Source organism: Rissa tridactyla, chromosome 1, assembly GCF_028500815.1.
Source record: "Rissa tridactyla isolate bRisTri1 chromosome 1, bRisTri1.patW.cur.20221130, whole genome shotgun sequence".
NCBI classification, from domain to species: Eukaryota; Metazoa; Chordata; class Aves; order Charadriiformes; family Laridae; genus Rissa; species Rissa tridactyla.
Window position 1 is genome coordinate 62587774 of NC_071466.1, and position 25542 is coordinate 62613315.

Below are 25542 nucleotides of genomic sequence, written 5' to 3' on the forward strand. Positions count from 1 at the left end.
TCTGTGCACATCTGCAGCAAAGCAGCAGCTCTGACTCTTTTTAGCCTACATCTCCAGCGTTGGCAGCCGTGCAAACAGGAGGTGGCCAAGCCAGTTCCCATTAGTCACACCCAAACTGCAGTTCAGGCTCCAGGGGCACCCTGTGCTCCCCACACTCCCACCTACCCTTGTCCAAACACCCAGCCTGCTTCCCAGGGGAACAAAGAGACGGTTGGAAGAAGAAGAGAAGAGAAGAGAAGAGAAGAGAAGAGAAGAGAAGAGAAGAGAAGAGAAGAGAAGGAAGAGAAGAGAAGAGAGAGAAGAGAAGAGAAGAGAAGAGAAGAGAAGAGAAGAGAAAAGAGAAGAGAAGAGAAGAGAAGAGAAGAGAAGAGAAGAGAAGAGGAGAGGAGAGGAGAGGAGAGGAGAGGAGAGGAGAGGAGAGGAGAGGAGAGGAGAGGAGAGGAGAGGAGAGGAGAGGAGAGGAGAGGAGAGGAGAGGAGAGGAGAGGAGAGGAGAGGAGAGGAGAGAAGAGAAGAGAAGAGAAGAGAAGAGAAGAGAAGAGAAGAGAAGAGAAGAGAAGAGAAGAGAAGAGAAGAGAAGAGAAGAGAAGAGAAGAGAAGAGAAGAGAAGAGAAGAGAAGAGAAGAGAAGAGAAAAAGGTAGGCATCCTCCATGTACCCCAGAGTGCTGCTGGGGTGCAGTGAGGAGGCACCCCCGGGAGCTTGGAGCTCCCACGGCTCTGATGTACACCACAGTCAGAACATCAGATGCCCCATGAGCTGTGATAAACACAGCCATTTAAACATGTAGCCTCTGTAAAACTCCACATACTGATAAGGGCATAGGTTCGCATGCAACAAGGTTACAGAACTGAGCCCCACGGGCAGCTCCGTGCTATTCTCGTTATTGCTATCGGTATTCCAGCAATGATATTGACAGTGATCAGATAGGGTCCCTTGCACTGCACTGCGTGCAGATACGCAAGATGGCAGTTTTCCACCCAGGAAGGTTTTGTGTTCTAAATTTAAACGAGATCCCATTTATAAATAGCAACAGAACAATGTGGTTAAATAGCCTCCTTTGCCAGTGTCATAATGATTCCAAATTGCATCAATGGAAGCAGAGAAAATTAACAGCTTTGCCTTAGTCCTTCGTATGTTATGTTGGGGAACTTGTCAATATGAGTCTGTTCCCAGCACTTCTATTCCTGTAACTTGCTGTAAAGAAAACAAAATAGAATGTCCCTGAAGACAAATTATCTAAACCTGAAAGGGGTCTAGGATTAAGGTAAAAAGTCCAAAGTTGATGATACTGTCCATGGGAACTGCTGAGGTTGACTGTGCTTAAAAAATAATAATAATTAAAAAAAAAAAAACACAATAAAAGCAAGAATCACAAAAAGCAAAAGTAAAAATTAACTTTCCTATTTTCTAGTGGAATTCTCCTACAGTTTAATATTGATTCTTTTTCTTTAACTGTTGGATACAGCGTGCTATACAACTTGGTTTCACTGTGTTGTTTAATAAAAAGTGTTGTTCTCCATTATATTACTGAAGTTTACAGAGGGATAGTTAAATGCCATGTAAATAACAAGCCATAGCACATTTCACCAGATGGCTTTTCAAAGGCTCGTGTAGGCATCCAGAAAACCTACAAAGATAGCATTCCTAATGGGAGTAGTTACTAAGCACACCTCTAGAAGCAGTACAAATATGAAGAGTAGTACAGGGAAACAGCTAAAAAGGGAATAGGTCTGATTTATCACTGCATTACCCTAGTTACACATGACTCTAATTCCAGCAATTTTTCCAGGAATCGGTCCAATCCAGTTTTGGTGGACAGAGTTAGAGTGACTTTCGGCAAAGTAACGCAGCAATGAATCAGATTCTCTACCAACTGTTATTATGGAATTCTCCTTATCTAAACCTAGGAGGAATTATGACATATCTTTGAAAATAACTGCAAAAAAACTTCGTAGTGATCGTCACACATTTAGAAAGAGGAGTAAAAAATTTCTCAAGGCCAAAAGAAGGTGGAAAAAGTGACTTTCATTACCAAAGCTGAGATGTAGTAGAAATCTGAGGAGATAAAGCAAAACAACTATGTGCATGTACTCCGAGAGCCTGACTGCTCAGATGCAGAGGTGGACACTGCTGCAGCCACCCTGAGGGAGAGCTGCATTGTATTAAAAGCAACAGAAAAACCAACATCAATACATATTCACTTGTATATCAATACACAGTCATTTGTATATCAAGTATATACAAGTGAGGAATATATGAGTTTATTTCAATGCTGCTACAAGTACAAATTCTCATTTCTAAAGCACGATGATGAAAACAAGTTTTAACTAGAATGTGGTAAAGGCAAATATCAGAGCTTAAACAGAGAAAATATCACACATGAATCTTTGTAGGGGAATTTCTGGCTTGAAGTCAAAGCCAAATGAAAAATTATGTTGAAAGATGCAGAGCTGTGATGACCTCATGTTCAAAGGGAGCGGACTTCTGACCATTGAGAACAGGAGTGAGACTCAAAAAAGGGGGCTTTAATATAACCATCCTTGCAGCTAAGTTTATTAGGGTTAACAAAATGGTAGAGCTGTGAATATGAAATGGGAGACCTTAGTGTATAGAAGGAAGGTGGGAGGAGAGATTCAGATAAATTAAATTAGGTAAACCTTAAGAAAAGAGAAATACTGTGGATAGCGGTTCAGAGGAATTAATTCTGGAATCTGGGTGAATGAAGTGGGTTACCTGAAGAGGCTGCTCTTCAGGGGGCTGCTGGGGGTGGCATCCACCTGCCCAATCTAAAAAAAAAAATCACACCTAAAGGCTGTTATAACCATACACATTCTGAACATTGCTTTTGGTGCTTTGATTTTTTTTTTTGTGTTAAGCCTTAACCAGTGGTAAGTCAAACATTCCTTCCCAAAATCAGAAGCTGCCCTTTCTTTTCTTCAGTTTCATAGAATCATAGAATCACAGAATTGTTAGGGTTGGAAGGGACCTTAAAGATCATCTAGTTCCAACCCCCCTGTCATGGGCAGGGACACTTTCCACTAGACCAGGTCGCTCAGAGCCCCATCCAGCCTGACCTTGAACACTTCCAGGGATTGGGCTTCCACCACCTCTCTGGGCAACCTGTTCCAGTGTCTCACCACCCTCATGGTGAAGAACTTCTTCCTAGCATCCAGTCTGAATCACCCCATCTCTAGTTTTAATCCATTCCCTCCAGTCATACATACAAGTATCTAACGGGTGGGTCAAAGGAGGATGGTGCCAGACTCTTTTCATTGGTTCCCAGTGACAGGACGAGGGGCAATGGGCACAAGTTAGAACATAGGAAGTTCTGTTCAAACACATGGAAAAACTTCTTTACAGTGAGGGTGACAGAGCACTGTAACAGGCTGCCCAGGGAGGTTGTGGAGTCCCCTTCTCTGGAGATTTTCAAGACTTGCCTGGATGTGGTCCTGAATAATGTGCTCTAGGCAACCCTGCTTTAGCAGGGGAGTTGGACTAGATGATCTCTAGAGGTCCCTTCCAACTCTGAAGTTTCTGTGATTCTGTGATTCTAGTCCTACCATTACCTGACATCCTAAAAAGTTCCTCACCAGCTTTCTTGTAGGCCCCTTTAAGATACTGGTAGGCCACTATAAGGTCTCCTCGGAACCTTCTTTTCTCCAGATTGAACAACCCCAACTCTCTCAGCCTGTCCTCATAGGAGAGGTGCTCCAGCCCTCTGATCATCCTTGTGGCCCTTCTCTGGACACGTTCCAGCATGTCCTTATCTTTCTTGTAGTAGGGGCTCCAGAGCTGGATGCAGTACTCCAGGTGGGGTCTCACGAGAGTGGAGTAGAGGGAGAGGATCACATCCCTGGACCTGCTGGCCATGCTTCTCCTGATGCAGCCCAGGATACAATTGGCTTTCTGGGCTGCAAGTGCACACTGATGACTCATGTTGAGCCTCTCGTCCACCAGCACCCCCAAGTCCTTTTCTTCAGGGCTGCTCTCAAGCCAGTCACTGCCCAGCCTATATCGGTGCTTGGGATTGCCCCGACCCAGATGGAGGACCTTGCACTTGGTCTTGTTGAACTTCATGATGTTGGCATGGGCCCACCTCTCCAGCCTGCCAAGGTCCCTCTGGATGGCATCCCTTCCCTCCAGCGTGTCAGCCACCCCACACAGCTTGGTGTCGTCGGCAAACTTGCTGAGGGTGCACTCTATGCCACTGTCCATGTTGCTGACAAAGATGTTAAACAAGACCGGTCCCAGTACTGATCCTTGAGGGACTCCCCTTGTCACTGGCCTCCACTTGGACATGGACCCATTGACAGCCACAATTTGGGTGCGGCTGTCAAGCCAGTTCTTTATCCACTGAGTTGTCAGTCCATCAAACCCATATTTTATCAGCTTGGAGACCAGGATGTCATGCGGGACAGTGTCAAAGGCTTTGCTCAGGTCCAGGTAAATGATGTCAGTTGCTCTCCCCTTGTCTATTGATGTTGTGACCTCCTCATAGAGGGCCACCAGGTTTGTCAGGAACGATTTGCCCTTGGTGAAGCCGTGTTGATTGTACCCAATCAGCTCTTCGTTATTCTTCTGCCTCAGCAGTGCCTCCAGGAGGATCTGCTCCATAATCTTACCAGGCACAGAGGTGAGACTGACTGGCCTGTAGTTCCCTGGTTCCTCCTTCTTTCCCTTTTTGAAAATGGGGATTATGTTTCCCCTTTTCCAGTCAGTGGGGACTTCACCAGACTGCCATGACTTTTGGAATACAGTAGAGAGCGGTTTAGCAACCTCATCCGCCAGTTCCTTCAGTACCTATGGGTGTATCCCATCAGGTCCCCTGGACTTGTTCACTTCCAGGTTCATCAGATGGTCACGAACCTGATCTTCACTTCTGATGGGCAGTTCTGTCCAACCCCTGCCACTATCTTCTGTGACTCCGGGAGTGTGGCTGGAGCCCTTGCCAGTGAAGACTGAGGAAAATAAGTCACTGAGAACCTCTGCCTTCTCCATATCACTTGTCACCAGCTCCCCTGTTTCCTTTCTGAGGGGGCCCACACCCTCCCTAGTCTTCTTCTTACCATTAATGTACCTATAGAAATTTTTGCTGTTTCCCTTGATCTCCTTGGCTAGATTTAATTCTAACTGAGCTTTAGCTTTTCTCACCAGGTGTCTTGCTTTTCAGACAGCTTCCTTATATGCCCCCCATTCTAGCTGTCCTTTCTTCCACTCCTTATGAAGTTTCTTTTTGTGTGACAGTGTGTCCAGGAGCTCCCTGTTCATCCAGGCCGGTCTCCTAGCATTCTTTCCTGCCTTGCTCTTTGTCGGTATAGTTTGCTCCTGGACACGGAGAAGGTGATCCTTGAATACTGACCAGCTGTCCTGGGCCCCCTTTCCCTCTAGAGCTTTGTCCCACGGCACTTTGGCCAGCAGATCCCTGAAGCGATCAAAGTCTGTGTGCCTAAAGTCCAGGGTCGTAAGCTCGGAATATATCCTCCTAGTTGCCCTGAGGATCATAAATTCTATCGCTTCGTGGTCACTGCAGCCAAGGTTATCACTGAACCTCATGTTGGTCACCAGCCCTTCCCTGTTGGTGAGAATGAGGTCCAGCATAGCACCTTTTCTTGTTGGTTCCTCTACCATTTGGAGGAGGATGTTGTCATCTATGCCTTCCAGGAACATCCTGGATTGCTGGTGCCTTGCTGTGTTGTCCTTCCAGCAGATGTCAGGGTGGTTGAAATCCCCCACGAGGACCAGGGCCGGTGAACGTGAAGCCTATTCTACCTGCCTATGGAGGGCCTCATCTTCTTGGGTCTGCTGGTCAGGTGGACTGTAGCAGACCCCTACTGTAACATCAGACCCCTACTGCAACATCACAGTTTCTTGTTTTGTGCTTCCGTTTGCCCAGAGACGTTACATACCATTATCTGGAGAACATGTAGATGACGTGTAGAATGTAGGTAATAGCTAGATACCTTTAAATAAAATGAAGTAAAATGAAATAGTTATTGCAGCTGGGGGAGGAGTGTGTACGGTATGAGACAATATCAAGGGCTTGGACGGAACACAAACACCCTGGCAGTTTCTATCTGTAATCAGGATTTATTTTTATATCACCAATAAAGCACACTTGAGTAGTTTCTTGAAGTTCTCTTTGGTTCTTGCTCCCTTTCTCAGGAGTTCTGCAGTAGGAAACTTCCTGCTTGTTAAATGTCTTGCCTTCTTTTTTTGGGGGGGGGAAGCAGGGGGGGCAAAAAAAATATTTAATTAAAGTAGAGATACTACAATTTAAATTTATTTTATTTATAGCAGTAGGAATAATTTTTGGTAAAATTTTAGTTTAAATTTTCCTCATTTATTAAAACCTTTCCTTCCCCATTCTACACCCTCTTTTCTCCTGCACTCGGGGGTGCTTCATCATTTTAAGGTTAGCCACTGTGAGGCTGGGGGTGCCACGTAAAAACCCTGATTGAGCAATAACGATACTTCGCAGTTGCTCCAAGGAAACATTGAGGCTCTTTGCCAATGTGAAAGAAGCAGCAAGCTAACTGAAAAACCAAACCAAACCAACCAAATCAAAAGAGAGGAAGTGTGGGATTTAAGGTTATTAAAAAAAATATAAAATGAACTATTAGAGGAGTTCAAGTTATAGTCCTCCTAATAAACTAAGCCAACGATGGCAGAATACTCAATGAGCAGAGGCTCATTGTGCATTTATTAGATGTACAGCTGTATATTTTATAAAGTGATAGTATGTGTTTTTGGTGTAGGAGCATATTCTCATTGCAACAACATTGTGTTAAACCACAAGTTTCTAAGATACATACTTCTACCTATTCCTATCTAGCAGCAGCTGTAAAGAAACAAAGTCCTTACTAATATTTCATCTTTTTCAGTGAAACACTGAATTTGCTATAGTAAAATGAGAATGGACATTCGAAGTGAAGACATCAACTATTCTTAAATACAAACGTATAAACTCTACGTTTACTAACATTCTAATATACTCATAATTTATCAAGTCCAGCAATATTTGCTTTAGACAAGGATGAATAACAATATTTGCTAACCTAAATTTGCAAACCTTGGCATACACACACTGTCAAAAATACATCCATTACAATACATACATGTATTGTCATAAACGTAAATTTCGTGTTCTTTGGACAGAAGGCACAAGCACTTCCAAATGAAAGCACAGACTGTGAAGAATGAACATTTTGTATCTGCCCATCTCTCAGATAATTGAAGCCTTTAATTTAGTCCTTTTAAAGTACATGTTTTTGTCTTCCAATCTAGTTCAAGAAATGTTACAAGTGATTCAATAGCTGGGTCAAAGAAGAGGAAAACCAGAGAGCTTAGCTCATTCATTTAATCTGTTGTAAATGCACCCTATGCCTTTACAGTAAAGCACTTCATCTTCTCGCTAGTGCTACCTAAAAATGGAACCAGGGTTAAGGGGGTTTGTATCCTTCTTCAGTGGAGTACTGTTTCTCTGCAAATCTGAGTGAAATGATGTTTTTTGTTACACAAATTTAGTATAAGAATAAACAGGTGACATCAGAACTAAATATGCATTTCCTGTTCTTTCAAAATGTCACTTTCCATTAAAGCAAAATAAGATACTAAAATTATGCCATAGTTGAAATAAGAATATTAACAGGTCATTGTCTACCAAAACCAGGAAATACATAGCCCTTATTTTCTATAAGGATTTATTGTTGGTGGTTTTTTTACGATTCCATGATCTAAATTCTATATGAAATTCATGCATTTCCGATAATGGCTGTCTGTATGCTGTTGGGGTTTTTTTTGGTGGGGGTGTTACATGTTTTAAAGAAAGGTATAGTCTGGACAATTTTAATAGCAAGTTTCAGTTTTGAGGACAAAGTCCCTGCAAGCACCCTTTTGAGTTATTTGGGGTTTAGGTAGATACATAATGAAAGTATACCTTTTGTTCTCAGAATGTTATCCAAAATCAAACAGGAGTACAAGGTGGAAAATAATCCAAGCTTGACTTCTTAGTGTCAACACTTATTTGTGTATCATGTTATAATGTATAGGTCAGGGAGAGGATGAAAGAGACTTCAGTCATGTTGCTAGATACATGTATGATTATGCATATGATAAATCCTAAAGAATCCATGAATGCAAACCATGCAACCCACAAGTGGATCCTCCCAAAAAACACCGTAAAGAAGGAATGAAGATGATAATGTAATCTCTTGTACCAATTTCCCTATTCCTTTGGAAATCCTTAATCAAACGGGGTTACCTGGTAGACTTTGGCCACCATAAATCAGGAAGCTCTGGTAAGCCAGGACATATATTGCAGTTTTTTCCTCCCACAAATGCCACTAAGACACCTGGGTATCCTACAAACCAAACCTGCAAGGAATAATTTCTAGTAAATTATCACCAATATTTCAGTTACAAGTGGGAAGGGGGTCTCGAATAGCCTAAGACTTCCAGAATTGCACATTTGTCATCAATAAGAAAAAAAGGAGAGAGACAAAACCAGTTTAGCTGACCAAAGTATGTGTAAAATACAAAACAAAGGTGGCAAATGCAGCGTATATTCCTTGTCAAAACTGGCAGTTCTGACAAGAGAACAGAAAACATTGCTTTAACAATTTTAGATCTATTGGGAACATCTGAAAACCAGCACGTTGCAGAGGATATTTGCTAAAAGTAAGCCAAAGACACTTGTGATGGCAAGTAATAAAAAAATGACATTGTTGCCATACATGGGAAATGACGTACAATTCATTAATTCCACAGGTTTGCTCAATCTTGATGAACACAGACAAGATAAAAAAGCACGATTAAATTGAATTTTGCATCGCCAACACTTACAACTAGGCTCCCTATAGTGCTTGTTATAGGACTAATAGACAATATAGGAATAATAGACAACTCCACTCCAGATTCACTAAAGAAAACCTCACTCCAAATCTTAAAGTAATCCCAACTTTTTTCTTCTTAGTTTGTAGCCTTTTTACTTGTAATTTCCATTCCAAGCTTTTCCCTGCTAAAAAAAGAATCAGTGTAACTCCCTAATAATTTTAGTGACTTGACAGACTTGTTCATTCCTGAAACCTTTGAATGAGGAATGTAATTGTAATTCTCATGATACAGCTGAAACAGCCCGTAAACCACTTCAGTTCCACTTAACTTTTGCTACAAGTGGACAACACCCAGCACAGAAAAACCCAGTCACCGCTGCTGACCATCACTATTTCCACTGCAGAACACAGCTGCCGTGGTCTCTCAGTAGCTGAGCAGATTAGTGGAACTAAATACTTTGCAATATGAGCAGGTTGCAAAGCTGCTGCAAAACTAAGTCCACCTCACAAAACCACATTTCACTGACACATAATGTAGTTGTGGAGGCACGACTGTCTGTAAAGTGAATTCTGAAAAAAAACCCAAAATTTATTCAGACTACACAATGAGTGTTTTCCCATAAAACTCACTATATAAAGAAAAACATGAAGGTAAAATAATACATGGGCACCACAATCAGCACCAGTCAGAAGAGTCTACCTACCATGCGAGATTCCAGGCAAGGACTGATTCCGCATCAATTTTGTCCTCCTTGTGACTTTGTGCATATTGATACACATGTAAGTGATCCCAAAAATTTCCTAGCACAACGGAAATGCTAGCAATTCTCTGACTACTTTTGTGGAGTAAAATTAGTGGAAAATCAGTCCTGTTCTCTGCAACAGGTGGGTCCTGCAAGCAGCAAAAGGTGTCGTGGTGGAGAACACAGGGAACTCAACAACCAAGGTTATAAAAGCAAGAATGTGAGAGCCTGCATGGAGCAGAAATAGAAATTGTATCATTGTCACACACAGCAAACAAGAACACTGAAATACCAGGTTGGTAAAAAGGTCATAACCCATGAATGCCAAAGCAGGACAGCGAAGGAGTTTTCACATCCACAGCGAAAACTGTCATGGTCTTTGAAGCAGAGAAACTACTATGGCTTCTACGGTAGAAGCGTGGGTATGACAGTAGGGCGCTGACCCCTGGACATTCAAGGCTTTTGAAGGTCTTTCAAGTAAAGTTGCATGAGTTTTTGAGGGCCTTAGGAAGAGTGGATTGCTTATGGGAAAGGAGGAGTTAATCGGGAGGGTGGTCTGGGTTGGAGGAATGTTGGGCAGCAGACAGCAGCGCGTGAGAGCATGTGAAGATAAGAGCAGGGCATTAGGGGAGGAAAGCAAATGCTGTGGGGATCACGCTGGGGAGTACAAGGCCAGGAGTGTACCTTTGCTGCAGAAGGGCTAAAAACAGCTGCTGCTAGGAGAGGATGATGAGGTTGGGAGGAGAGACTGAAGAAAGAAGTTTCAGATATAAAAAAATGGGAGGGGAAAAAAAGCAAACTGTGAGTTGGCTCGGGTTAAGGCAACTGTTATAGTGATGCTGGAGAAAACACAGGAGAGGAGACGGGAACTCAAGGAGCACAACTCTTACAAGAAGATAATTGAGAAGCTTAAACAGAAGTGACTGGGTACAATAGGTAGAGTGGCTGCAGTACGAACCAGAAGACAGATATCAAAATGGGGCCCTGAAGACTGGCACAGAGACATTTGGGATGAGCTCATTCCACCTGTAACTACACCTTGTGAAAGTACATCACCCCCACGACCCTGGAGTCCATACGGCCCTTTGCGTGATGAGGGACAGGCATACTAATCAACAAAGGCAACCCTTTCAGCCCCACTAGCAGACAGATTTTAAGACTGGGCACATCCCCTTGCTTGACCATTTGGGACACATTATTAGATTAAAGTATGATCAGCTGGGGGGAGTTACAATACCAACCCTAATGGGGTAGCTGTAGATGGAATGAATGGCTCTACCTTGTTAACAGAGTCTGGTGCAGCTTCTGATATTTTGAAACACACTGGTTGCCTGGGGGACCCAACATACCAGGAAGTATGGCTGGATGGCCATGCCCAGAGAGTTCTGATTAATGGGGTGAAATCCTCTTGGCGGCCGGTCACCAGTGGTGTCCCTCAGGGCTCAGTTTTGGGGCCAGTTTTGTTTAATATCTTTATCAATGATCTGGATGAGGGGATTGAGTGCACCCTCAGTAAGTTTGCAGATGACACCAAACTAGGTGGGAGTGTTGATCTGCTTGAGGGTAGGAAGGCTCTACAGAGGGACCTGGACAGGCTGGATCGATGGGCCAAGGCCAACTGCATGAGGTTTAATAAGGCCAAGTGCCGGGTCCTGCATTTTGGCCACAACAACGCCAAGCAATGCTACAGGCTTGGGGAAGAGTGGCTGGAAAGCTGCCCAGCAGAAAAGGACCTGGGGGCGATGGTGGATGGCCAGCTTAACAGGAGCCAGCAGTGTGCCCAGGTGGCCAAGAAGGCCAACAGCATTCTGGCTTGTATCAGGAATAGCGTGGCCAGCAGGAGCAGGGAAGTGATCGTGCCTCTGTACTTGGCACTGGTGAGGCCTCACCTCGAGTACTGTGTTCAGTTCTGGGCCCCTCTGTACAAGAGGGACATAGAAGTGCTGGAGCGTGTCCAGAGGAGAGCTCCCAGGCTGGTGAGGGGTCTGGAGACCAGGTCATATGAGGAGAGGCTGAGGGAGCTGGGCATGTTTAGCTTGGAGAAGAGGAGGCTGAGGGGAGACCTCATTGCCCTCTACAACTACCTGAAAGGAGGTTGTAGAGAGGTGGGTGTTGGCCTCTTCTCCCAAGTGAATAATGACAGGACCAGAGGAAATGGTCTGAAGTTGCGGCAGGGCAGGCTTAGGTTAGATATTAGGAGGAATTACTTTACTGAAAGAGTGGTCAGGCACTGGAACAGCCTGCCCAGGGAGGTGGTTCAGTCACCATCCCTAGAGGTGTTTAAGAAACGTCTAGATGTGGCACTTCAGGGCATGCTCTAGTGGCAGAGATTGTAGGTTGTTTGGTTGGACTCGATGATCTCAAAGGTCCTTTCCAACCATGAAGATTCTATGATTCTATGATTCTAAGTCTGCAGGGAGGGGTGGTGCTCTTGTATTCAGAAAGACAGGAGAAAAATGTCACTTTAGGAAACGGTCTCCAATTAGGAAACGGTCTCATCTGGATTCAGCTCATAATTGTTTGTGTGGGGGTAATACAGAAACAAAGCCCCATAGTAATCTTGGCTACACAGTGGTGAACTGCAGTGATGCCCCAGAAACACCTGAAATGCTGCAGTGGTGAGTGGCAAGACAAATTTGTACACATGTGCTCAAGATAAGTTAGAGCGTGGAAAGATTAATACACTTGTATTAATAACAGGATCTGATCCAAACCCACAGAAATCATAGGAACATCCAAGCAGAGGAAGGATTGTGACCCATGATTATTAGCCCTGTGGATTATGGAGTGCTAGTCCAATGACTATAATTTACCAATTTATTATAGACTGATGGAAAGATGTGGAGTCTGGATTTAAGGGCAATAAACACTATAACTCCACAAACAGCACCTCGTGCTGCTAAACTTCAAAAACTCATAGTCATAGAAGGACGAGGACATAAAGCAGTTTTCAGTCATGCACATAGAACTATTTTGTTTCTTTTCTTTTTTTTTTTTTGTTGGTTTGTTGGGGGTTGGTTTGTTTGCCTTTCCCCTAGAAAGGAGTGCTGGTATATGTTTCTTTCTATATTTCAAGGGAAATGCATATTACTTCACATGAATTCCTCCTGAGTTTCACAAGGGTCCTGCAGTCTGCCAAGCACACATCACCTGAATGTGCGATAAATTAATCCATGATTGAAGGAAAAATAAAATATCATAGATGCTGTAGTAAATTTCTGTTATTTTTGTTCAAAACCTTTACATTTTTGATAACTATGTCATTCATACACACAAAATAATGTGTTAGGCTAGTAAGGAACAAGAGATGCAGCATTCAGCACTGTCCATAACTTCTGCGACTGCCAAAGGAGTTTAGTGTGTGATGTAAATGAGGAATAAAAACAACATTTGAAATCTACTGACGGCTGAAATATCACTCAAAATTACTCTTCTGTGTTAAAGAGCAGGAAAAGACTAAGCTTTTATATGGTGAATTGTTTAAAACTCCTTTTTCCAAAGTGCATACATCGTGAAAAAAATCCATTTTCTTTTTTCAGTATAACAGACATCAGCCTTAGATCACTTTTTATCACTAGACGTTGATACCGGCAGACGTATTGTGCAGCAGCCGGTTATTGAAAATAACAATTTGGCTTTTTGTAAAGCAATTGGTGCTGCAGTTATCTGAATAGCTGCTTGACAGGAACGGCTTGCAGCCTAGCCTGGTTTCTGCTTTCCCAGAACCGATTCCTGTGGAGTTCCCACCCAAACTTCATCTCAGTGGTAACATTAGACAGGCATATTTTAAGAATTGTAATGTTAGTGTAACAGTACAGCTTAAAAATCAGTAATAGCACCTGTATTTTAGCATTTGACATTACTAAGTGTTTTAAAAATAGCATGGGACAAAAGCCTGCCTAAATCAAACAGGCTAGTAGTAATGTTAGAGTGAAGGTTGAACTTAAATTGCTGTTTTACTTCTGTATTTTCATTAAGGCTGACAATCTTTTTCAAAGGTTCTGCAAATTGCTGGGTCACGGAAGGGGCAAGGACAGCGGCAAAAAGCTGAGCCTGCCCATATAAAGGTGATCCTGCGTTGAACAAACTGTAACCAACAAGCTGCAAACTGCAGTTTCTCTTTCAGGTTGATCCTGGTCCGGAATTTATGGTTTCTTTTCTGATCTCTTTGACACTTGCTTCTTGTGCGATAGTAGAATCATAGAACCATAGAATGGTTTGGGTTGGAAGGGACCTTAAAGATCATGGGATGCCATGGGCAGGGACACCTCCCACTAGACCAGGCTGCTCAAAGCCCCATCCAGCCTGGCCTTGAACACTTCCAGGGATGGGACATCCACAGCTTCCCTGGGCAACATGTTCAAGTGCCTCACCACCCTCACAGTAAAGAATTCCTTACTAATATCTAATCTAAACCTACCCTCTTTCAGATTAAAACCTTTATCCCTCATCTTATCACCACACTCCCTGATAAAGAGTCCCTCCCCATCTTTTCTGTAGGTGCCCTTTAGTAGTGCCAGGAATACATTGCCGCAGTGAGATAGCATTACGGCATCCCTCCAGCTGCACTGGGGAAGATGTTTACCACGTGTGGGTTGGGGAAAGGAGAAGGAGAGGTGGGAGGTTTCACAGGCAGCCCAATGCTGGGCTGCAAGCAGAGCATTTGCCCTCAGGACAGGAGATCCACACGGGCTGTGGGCAGCTTTCTGAAGCCACCCATGGTACACCAGACTTGCCTCACTGCCCACTGTCTGGGGAAGCCAGTGAAAGAGGAGGCTGACAGACAACTGGCTATAAAGCTGCTGCTTCACTTATTTGAAAGTCCACATACATATTTAGGTTAAGCTTTAATGAGTGCTTTTTCCCTTTCTGCCATTCTGCTAAACTGAAGGACAAGGGGGTCTCTGCTAAGAAGTGAATGAAGCTGGGCATGGCTGGGGGAGAGGGGAGCCAGTCTCGGCACTTCCCAGCATCAGCAGGTAAGAGGCCTTTCAAATGTCAGTATTCTCATCTGTAATGACAGCCTCTTTGAAAGGCTGGAAAAACCTCAGCCGCAGCTTACAGTCATAAATCAAAACAACAGCTCGACAAAAAGCAAGGGTTTGCTCCTATTCATCTAACACCTTACAGTGCCACGCTTTTTGAAGGCAGAAAATAGTTTTCAGTTACAAAATAATTTTCTTTCTATAGTTTTCCATAACAGAGACAAAGGAAAATTCAGAAGCTGCACCCATCCTTCTCCACATTATACAAAGAAAAAAAATCTTGCAATGCAAAGACCACTATTGATTTGAACAGCTGATCTTGGATCAGGTACAGAATGTTTGGTCTATGTTTTTTTCACCTCTTTTAAATGGAAGTCCTGACGTAATTTTAATAGCAGTGGCATAACCACTACAGTTTAATGCCGTCTTGCTAATGAATGAAAAGAAATGTCAGCGCAAGCTGCACCATCAATTCTAGGGACATCTTGCCTCTTCAGTGGTTTTAAGACTCAAAATCTACATGCATTACATTTAATCTAATCTGTAAGGCAGCACTTCCAAGAGCTGAGTTTGTACTGGAAAAGAAAGCGACATCTTGTTTCCAAAGACATTCAACTCAAATGATTCTGGAAGATTATAGCAACCAACAGCCTAACTAATCTGTCTGTTCAATACATTTTCTTGAAGACCACCATACAGAAATTTTCATGTTATTCCACCCCATACAAAATACCACCTTAACATACTGAAAGAGAAAGAAAGGTTTAAATGCATTGAATGTCTATTAAATTATAGAGCATCTTCATTAAAAGCTTAATTATTTAAAATAGATTTGATTTTCATTAATTTTCTCTGTTAACTATTGTGGATTTTATTCTTTAATTATGTTTATTTTCCTTCTTTAGTGCTATTTATGTGTTGTTAATTCATACAGCTTTTCTTGTGGTGGGCATAGGCTTAGGTGGGTGCAGGCTCCACTGCAGGACCAGAATCTTACTTGATGCCAGCTCCGGTACTGCTTAACAGGCACCATTTTAAACATTGCAGATCTTAATGCTTAGCTATAAAAGCTGTCATAGGATCATTTAATTAAATAGTTTCTGGAGCTGCCGTCTAGCCTAATAAACTTTAAAAATTTTCTCACATGCACTGTACACTAGCAACGTAATGGCAGCTTGGATCCGAATGCCTTCGTTCACAAAGCAGAAGACATTTGATGAACTCAAGATAATTCCACCTCCTCTGCTATCTGGAGCCTTGGCACTGTGTGTGTACACCGTGCAGGCTTTTATGCCAGACAATGATTAAGATTTTCAATAGACCCGTGTCTTAATAGAGCTGCAAGTCCTACATCAGCAGCAGAAGTATAAAATCCAGTGTAACGTTATGGCAAAGTCCATTATTTAACCTTAGGATTTCATATACTGCACCACTTGAGCTTTACCCTTGCAGTCTATAAGGTAATAATAGCCATTTCAACGAAATTGCAGCCTTGCAAAGCTCTGCTACATACACTGCCTTCTTCACTGTAATACAAGATTTACAAGGCAATATGTAGGAACTGGAACATTTTAAAACCTGATGCGGATATTTGAAGTAGCAAAGCACTTTACGATAGTTAATGGTAGCAGATGGATGACAAAAATGAATCATGATAATACTATTTTTCTGTAGAGGTGTGAGCAAAACAGATGTTAAAATCTCCTTTTTCTTGATGCACAAACAGTTTGGTTTTTTCCAGTATTTAATCTAAGTCAGATCTCTTTCCATTACAAATTCCCTTTGCTCCTGTTGCTCTTGGCACAGGAGGGCATACGCTGCTCCCTCACTCCCAGCCTGCTCGCCGCTAAGCAGGTTGGTTTTCTCAGGGGCTTGCAGGTCCCCATATGTGCACAGGCTCCCCAGCACAGGACCAAGAGCCCATGGCGGTGGCCCAAACCACGTGGCATGCTTTTGTGTCCTTTCTTTTTCTTGCAGCCTAAATATTTAATAGGGAAAAGAAAAGCACCCGTCTTTGCCTGCCCAGAAGCCAAGGCCCAACTCCTGAGTGGTGTTACAAGCCGATGCACCAGAGTCTCCCTCACCTTCTCTCGCAAATGCTTTATCTGATCAAAGAAGGTCTGCTTTCCTTATTCTGTAATATACTGTGCATGTTAATACCCGCAAGCCACGTTTAGATCGGGAATGAAAGGAAACAATTTAAGAATGAAGAAACGGCTGACCCAAATTGTCACACTCTCCTTGAGGACAGCGGTTTTTGTTCCCTAAGGATCATTGTTTTGCCTTGGAAAGCAAAGACCCTGAAATCTGTATTTTGTATTCCGCACGTCTGATGTGAAGTAACAGTAACTTGATATGAAGGACATCTTGAAATATTCTGCCTTTGTGAATATGAATGTAGGAATCTGCAGAAACTGTGAATGAACATTTACAACAAACTGTGAGCCTCCTACTGATGCACTCAAATACAAAACAGGAGGCGAGAGAGAGAAGGAAAAGAGATGAATTTGTTTTCCTAGCAAACAGCTGTCTTCTTTAACAGAAGAAACTAAAAAGAAAACAGTGTGCGAAGAGGCCAAAAGCTGCATTAATTACAGTATTTTTAGATGCTACAAGCACAATTTTGATAAACACTCTAAACTGTGAAAAAACTGTACTGTCAATGCAATTAAGTCTTTTTTCTTGGTGCAGCATCATCAATACATGTGCCAGCTGAGAATATATTGTGGGCTGTGCAGCGCAGTTACCCTTTGATTAATGATTCAAGGCAATCAGTAGGGACCACACAAACTCCTGGGGGATGCCACAGTAAGCAGCACAATGTCATCGTTTAATTTATTCTCTTGACCTACATTAGAAAGACTGAAAACACAGTCACTATTAAGAGCCAAATTCCAGCCATGTTTATAGAAAAGCAACTCCCACAGACTTAAAAATAATAGGTATGTAACTTAGGAGAAAAAATTGGCATGGAGTGATGACTTCTTGGATATTTGGAGAGATGCTTTTTATCAATTTAGAACAACTGGAGGATGTGGGAAGGAGTCAGACTAATTCTTATGTTAGCTTTAGTGGCTGGACTGCAGTGAGATGCCCATACCACAAAAAACGATCCCTCTAGCTGGAAAAGTTTCTTAGCTGGTTAGTATTTCTATTTAGCCGGAGCATGGCATTAGAGCTGGTACTTTATCAGGATAGACCTAAAAGTCAGTCGGAAATAATCTTTTTGCTAGAGGCACCCACAGCTAGTGACATCAGCCTGTCAGATGGATTGCTTTTCTTCATTGACATGAAGTCCTCCATTACATGCCAGTGGGCAGTGATCACATTATCTCATGAAGTATTCAGAGCTGACCAAGGTAATATAGCATATTTGGGTTTGTAGCCTTCAGCACTTAGAAAACACTAAGAAGTTCAAAATGTTGTAGCGGCTCCTTCAAATAATGTTGTCTACTGTTTGGGTAGCAAATATGTCCTCTGCTTCCTGAGCCAGCTGTCTGTACAGTATTTATTCTTGCCTGAGGTCTCAGTTATTATCTTCAAGTACGTCATCGTTTCAACCAAGGTTAACTGAAAGGCCAACTTTAGCAATGTTGCCAACAGTGCTCTTCCTCTGACATGCTGAAATTTTCTACAGAGAAGGTGAAACTCATCAGCACTAGAGACAACATTTTCTCCAGAGCTAAGTGTTTGGAACGTATTTCCTGAATAACCAAAGAGCATCTATGTGCAAAAGTTATTTTCAGCTTTGATTTCATTTATAAACTCAAAGCATCTCCACTATTCTCGTTTTTCCCATAGGGAATAGATGCAAGAATAGATATCATGGCTGCTAGTCACATTGCTTTCTGCACTTCAGAAAGCTGCTCAGAAACTACAGTATGAAAATCTACATAATATGAAATGTAACAAAACAATATAAATGCTTAGATATATGAGATTACAGATAAGCAATAATTCTGGCAGTAGTGGGAGTTGTCAGTTTAAGCAGCTTCACTGGGTTGTTAAAGAGGAACACATATCAGTAGAAGGTTAATATTTTTGCTAAGTAAAAGTAATATAAAATTTTCTACATTAATTTTTTTTTAAAAAAGGTTATCAATAAAATCCCTATGTTGTTGCTTATGAAACATATTCCACAGGGTCATATACACTGAAAATTGACTTCGAGTATACGAATTGTCACCCATTAAATACTTCCTCTGAGTATGGTCATAAAAAAAGTCCATAACAAAACAGCATACTCTGTGCTTAGGAAGCCCTCAAGGAGTTGCCTCTAACCTAGCATTAAAGAACTCTGGCAGTAATACTGCAACTCCATCAACTGTCTACTAAATTTGATATTGACCAATACTCAATTGGGGCATTCATCAAGAATTCGTCTTTTTGTCTTCCAGTGCATAAGAAAGTTGATTTTAAATTGGTAAGTCACAGCAGCTGCTGAAACCATCTTCTATGTATTTATAGGCAGTTCACCAGCTGTCATGGTCTGCCATAGCTTTCCTCACCTTCAAAGAAGAGATGGTTTAGTGTCTACACCTTTACAACTGGAATGGTAGATAGTGCTTGTCATCTTACAGAAATAGTCTTAGATTAATCAATTATTTAAGTGTTAGGCAAAACCAGTTATTTCTATTTCTGAATCAATGTAACTGATATGGACCAGTAATAATGTATCTCTCTGAGCTACTTAAGGGTTGTTAAGGTTCTTTCATATGCATCCGGCATAAAAACACGACTCTCTCTTTTTTTCCCTCATCCTTGTGTGTGCATCTCTCTTTATGTAAAGAAGTAATCCATTCTCCCTGAAAAGAGTAGAATTTTTAACCTTCAAAATCTAGACTTCCAAATCCTTCAGGCGCTTGGAACTGTGCTTCCATGCTTAAGCAGAACTAGCCCAAGACTGAGAGAGCTGAGGAGTAAAGTTACTTTATTGGCAGACAGTCTCCATTCCAAGGATTTCTCTTACCATTAACTGTTTAATATAAAAATAGGCCCTCGGACCAAGCACCAGAACCACTGTATCCTATTTCTTCTGCTTTCCCCTTGTGATCCCTACCAGCTAAGAAGCTCTATCCTCAAAATTTAAGAGAGACTTAATTGGACTGATTTCAGCAGGAGGAAGGAGGGTAATCCAATCAGTGTACGCCACAGATTTATATTTCCCTGGCAATACACTTTAGGGACTTAAGTCCTTCATCAGTGAGACCTTGAATATGTATTTTGCAAACGGAAAAATAACTTAGAGGCAATCACTCTAACTTTAAGAATAAACTGTCTCGTCTTGTTCCAAAGAAAGTGGGATTAATTGTTCTTTAGAAGAGCCTCCCTCTCTCCTCTGATTGTGGAGAAAATCTGGTTGAATCCCCGCAGCAAGGACCACTTTCCCTGAACTCTGTTGCTGCTCCCTTCTTGCTTCATGGTCTCATGTGTACACATGTCCTCTTAACAGCCACTGGATCAGAGAAGCCCAATTTGATAAGAATCAAAACTGACAAACTACCTACCTGCTCAAGTGCCTCAATGTCCTTAGGGACCAAAATCCAAGGTCTAAATAGGAAGAACATAAGACATTACTGACCACCCAGGTAGGATGGCAGCACTGACTGCTATGCCGCGAGAGATTAGAGGCAGAAAGGTCAGGAAACACGAGAATAGTAGGAGCCTTCAATTACCCTTATAAAGATTCACATTGGTACATGACACAGAGATCACATTTTTATGAGGCCATTGATAAGGACATCTTGAAGCAGCTGTGAAGGCAGCCCACAAAGTAGGACGCCTTCCTCAACCTTGTCCAGACTATCGGACATGGCTTGGCTCAAAACTTCTCATGTGAATCTATATAAACTCTGTATCCCTACAGGAGTAACAGAAACCAAAAAGGTATGCCTCAATTTTGCTCTTTCAAGAGGCAGAGTCACACAAAGATGAAGAAATTTGTTTAAAACGAGCATCTAAGGGAATGAAAACCTTACAGAGAGCGTGGAGATTGTTGAAGGAGCAGCACTGCTGAATGCATGCCACAGATTTTTTTCAAAAAGTATTTTTAGAAAGGGTGGAAAAGTCATAAGGACTGAACAGCAGATAAGGGAGGTTACTAAAAGCAAGAAGGCACCCCTCAGGAGGCTTAAGCTGTATCAAACCTAAGGAAAAGGAAATTATCATGAACTCTGGCAGATTAAATGTAAAAAACATAACTAGGAGGGTCCAAAACAGAGTTTGAAGGGCAACTGGTAAAAAGAATTAAAACTAAATGCAAAATCTTTCTTCAAACACACCAGTAGCAAGAAGCTTGGCAGTCTGTAAGACCATTTGATGATCAAAGTACACAAAAGGAACCTGAGAGAGGACAAGATTGCAAAGAATAAAATAAATTCTTTGTGTCAGTGTTCACTGTAAAAGAAACTGGGCAGATTTCCATGCTGAAATCCTTATTTTGGGGGGACTCAGTAAAGAAGACCTTTGACTTCTGTATAGCATTTTACAGTTACTTATAAGTGAGTGGTAATAAACTGCAAACACCCTCTGGCATTCAGTAAGCAGTTCTAAGAGAAAACAGGGATGAAACCGGTAGTTAACAGCAGTGGTGAGTAACCTCTCCCTGCAAGCTGTCAAAATAGTCAAAGATGGTAAATGCCAGTTGTTTTTCAAAATTGTTTAGATGGTAGGTAGATTTGCACATCCAAGGAAGAGCAATGAAGCTGATAAAGGGTCTCAAGAACAAGTCCTGTGAGGAGCAGCTGAGGGAATTGGGGTTGTTTAGCCTGGAGTAAAGGAGGCCGAGGGGAGACATTATCGCTCTCTGCAGCTACCTGAAAGGAGGGTGTAGCGAGCTGAGGGTCTGTATTTTCTCTCAAGTAACAAGCGACAGGACAAGAGGAAATGCCCTCAAGTCACACCAGGGGAGGTGTAGATTGGATATTAGGAAGAATTTCTTCACTGAAGGGGTTGTCAAGCATTGGAACAGGCTGCCCAGGGAAGTGGTTGAGTTGCCATCCCTGGAGGCATTTAAAAGATGTTTATATGGCACTAAGGGACATGGTTTAGTGGTGGTTTTGGCAGTGTTAGGTTAATGGTTGGACTCGATGATCTTTAGGGTCTTTTCCAACCTAAACAATTCTATGATTTTTTTTGATTCTACATAAGGAAAATCATAAAGTTTGATGCAAGGACCTTTATGTTTCAGGTAACACAGATATTGTTTTATCTCCATCAATAAGAAGATGACTAATCTATTTGTCAAAACTTGAAATAATAATTTAGACTGTGATGCAAGAATTTCATCCCTTCACTTCTCTCACATCACACTTCTTTAGACACTAATTTTGGATTATTAATGCAATGGGAGGTTGAATATTAATGCAACAGGTTTAAAAAAAAAAAGATGCTTTTTGTTTTGGATGAACTATTTTTCCAAGACAAAATGTATTATCCCTCAAAAACACAAAATAAAAATACTTTAATAAACTATCCAAAAATACCAGCCTGAAAACAAGTCACCCACAGTCTTTGAGGCAATTTTAATGTGTTTCCTTTCATGTACCGAAGCACTTGCCTCTAAACTGCTTGCTCCTTTCAATGATGAAGATTTGCCTGTGACCTGATCCTTGAAGAAAATTGACTAGAAATGATCTAGCAAAGACATAATTTTATTTTGTGTTGTACTTTGTTCTTGTTCTCAATATGTTGAAAGATCCTATTTCCCAATGTTTATATAGTCTTTTCAGAGCAGTGCTTTCAAAGTAATTATGATGTTCACCATTTGTACCCAGATGTCTGCTTGTATGGACAAAGGTGATGTCAGAGCTGATGCATTTTCCAGGAGGAACATTTGTCCCCTTTCTTCCCCCTGAAATATGCACATTCGACTTTTTTCCTACCCCTCAGAAATCTGAGTGAGATCCACCTTGTCTAACTGTAGCTATCTATACGTTTCATTCTTATATTTCCTCATAAAAATATCAGTACTGGGCAAGCACAGGGGTTCATCTGATCTGGTATTCCATGGTTTCCATCAATGGCTATAGCCATCTGCTTGAGGAGAGTGAAAACAGGGACAACCATATAGAATCATAGAATCATAGAATGGTTTGAGTTGGAAGGGACCTTTAAAGACCATCGAGTCCAATCCCCCCTGCTGTAAGCATGGACATCTTTCACTAGTTCAGGTTGCTCAAAGCCCCATCCACAGCCTTACCTTGAACTCTTACTATACTTCCCCTGAGTACTTTCCTAGCTTCCAGCTGTTTTCCATTCAGATGATTTCCAGATTTGGATGTGGTTTTCTGTGTTTGCTAATCCCTAACAGATACTTCTTCTAAATACTTGTACATTCCTCCCTTGAGCCTTTGTAAACTTTTATGATTCACAGGATTGCCTATCTGCAAGCTCCTTGATTCTGATTCCCATTGCATGAAGAACTGTCTTCTCTTTTGCCTGTTTTGTTACAGGCTTCTCGTAGATTCATTCGATGCTCCTAGATTTTGTACTGAAAGAAGCAGAAACACTATCTCCTTTTGCCATGGCATTCATGATTTTAGAGTTATTATATCCTTGTCTCCTCCATGCTTCTTATCTCCCTGTCTGTTTTTGATGGGTCGACCTTGGCTGGCTGCCAGGTACCCACCAAGCTGCTCTATCATTTCCTCTCCATTAACAGGACAGGGGGGAAAATTTAAAAAAAAAGCTCATGAGTTGAGATAAGCACACGGAGATCTTGACTTACCAGGTACCATCACAGGCAAAACATATTCGACTGGGGAAATTAATTTAATTTATTGCCAATTAAACAGAGTAAGATAATGAGAAATAAGAACAAATCTGAAAACACCTTGCCCCCACTCCTCCTTTCTTCCCAGCCTCAGCTTCACTCCCAATTTCTCTACCTCCTCCCCCTGAGCAGCACAAGGGGATGAGGAGTGGAGGTTGTGGTCAGTTCATTACACGTTGTCTCTGCTGCTCCTTCCTCCTCACGCTCTTCCCCTGCTCCAGTGTGGGGTTCCTCCCATAGCAGACAGTCCTCCACAAACTTCTCCAATATCGGTCCCTCCCATGGGCTGCAGTTCTTCATGAACTGCTCCAGCATGGGTCCTTTCCACCAGGTACAGTCCTTCAGGAACAGACTGCTCCAGCATGGTTCCCCAGTGGGGTCACAGGTCCTGCCAGAAAACCTGCTCAACTATGGGCTTCCCCCAGGGTCACAGCCTCCTTTGGGCATCCAACTGCTCCAGCGTGGGGTCCTCCACAGGCTGCAGGTGGATATCTGCTCCACCGTGGACCTCCATGGGCTGTAGGGGCACAACCTGCATCACCATGGTCTTCACCATGGGCTGCAGGGGAATCTTTGCACCAGTGCCTGGAGCATCTCCTCCCCCTTCTTCTTCACTGACCTTGGTGTCTGATGGGCTGTCTCTCTCACATTTTCTCACTCCTCTCTCCCAGGTGCTATTTCACAGCAGATTTTACCCTTTCTTAAATACATGCTCACAGAGGTGCTACTCAGCTTTGGCCAGTGGTGGGTCTGTCTTGTAGCCAGCTGGCATTAGCTCTGTGTGACACGAGGGCAGCTTCTGGCAGCTTCTCACAGAAGTCACCCCTGCAACCCCTGCCACCACTACCTTGCCACGTAAACCCAATATACATGGCCAGCCCACAAAGACATAGCTTGTATGGAAGCTGTTCGCTGCCTTTGACTGCCCTCGCTGCTTTTTCCTGAATCTTTTCCATTTCTGCAATACATCCTTTTTAAGAAGAGGGGCTAAGAATGGTATGGTGTTCAAGATATGAGTGAACCTCAGACTTAGAAATGCTCAGCTTGTTCTTTGTTTAGTTTTCTCTTCTTTTCCTATAAATTCCTAATACTTTACATTTCCTGATTAATACTGAGATGGTAGTTCTATGAAAATAACTGACATAATCAATTATGTGGCCAGCAGGTGGAGGGAGGTGATTCTCCCCCTCTACTCCACTCTTATAAGACCCCACCTGCAGTACTGCATCCAGCTCTGGAGTCCTCAGAACAGGAAGGACATGGACCTTTTGGAATGGGTCCAGTGGAGGGCCACAAAGATGATCAGAGGGCTGGAACACCTCTCCTGTGAGGACAGGCTGAGAGAGTTGGGGTTGTTCAGCCTGGAGAAGAGAAGGCTCCGGGGAGACCTTAGAGCAGCCTTCCAGTACCTAAAGGGGGCCTACAGGAAGGATGGAGAAGGACTATTTATCAGGGAGTGTTATGATAGGACATGGGGTAACATCTTCAAACTGAAAGAGAGGAGATTTAGATTGGATATTAGGAAGAAATTCTTTCCTGTGAGGGTGGTGAGGCACTGGAACAGGTTGCCCAGAGAAGTCGTGGGTGCCCCATCCCTGGAATTGTTCAGGACCAGCCTGGATGGGGCTTTGGGCACCCTGGTCTAGTGGGAGGTGTCCCTGTCTATGGCAGGGGGATTGGAACTAGGTGATCTTTAAGGTCCCTTCCAACCCAAACCATTCTGTGATTCTGTGATTCTGTAATGTCTCAGTGAAATTATTGGTTCTCAGAGTTTTTTTTCCAGGCTCCTTTGCCAGAATCTCCCATCCTCTAAGTTACTATACCTCCGGTTTTGTTTAAAAATGTATTTGCTGAACGTGTAGGATGAAAATTTCAAATAGCAAAAAGCTGGAAATAACAAGAATGTTAAAGTCATTTGCATGGTTCTTGCTTATGTAAGCAAGCCATACAAGTAAAGAATTATTTTTTCCTCATGTATTAATTCAAATTCTAACTCACATGGTAAATAAAGGAGTAAAAGGAAAATTCTCACAAAGAATGAGAAAATGTTGATTTGCCCATGACCAAGCCGAATATTTCCGTAGCACCCTGATTAGGATGCAGTTACTGCTGCCCTGAACCTAGAAGAGACTGTCAGTAAGCCAGGTGATGTTTGGTATGCCAACCAGCTGGGGCCTGGGATGCTATAATGAGTCTGAGGTTTTACTTT

General features: G+C 42.4%; 1 protein-coding gene across 4 annotated transcripts in view; it reads right to left on the reverse strand.

Annotated features, from left to right (window-relative positions):
• FGF14 (fibroblast growth factor 14) overlaps positions 1 to 25542 on the reverse strand; it is a 424635-nt gene that overhangs the window by 241677 nt on the left and 157416 nt on the right. For 2 of the 4 annotated variants that reach the window (XM_054215521.1, XM_054215529.1), the window contains exon 1: positions 9537 to 9745. The exons of the other annotated variants lie outside the window; for them this stretch is intronic. In XM_054215521.1, coding sequence (XP_054071496.1) covers positions 9537 to 9612 — 76 coding nt within the window. In that variant the 5' untranslated portion in view covers positions 9613 to 9745. Of the gene's footprint in view, positions 1 to 9536; positions 9746 to 25542 lie in introns of those variants that run through there. 4 annotated transcript variants of the gene reach the window in all.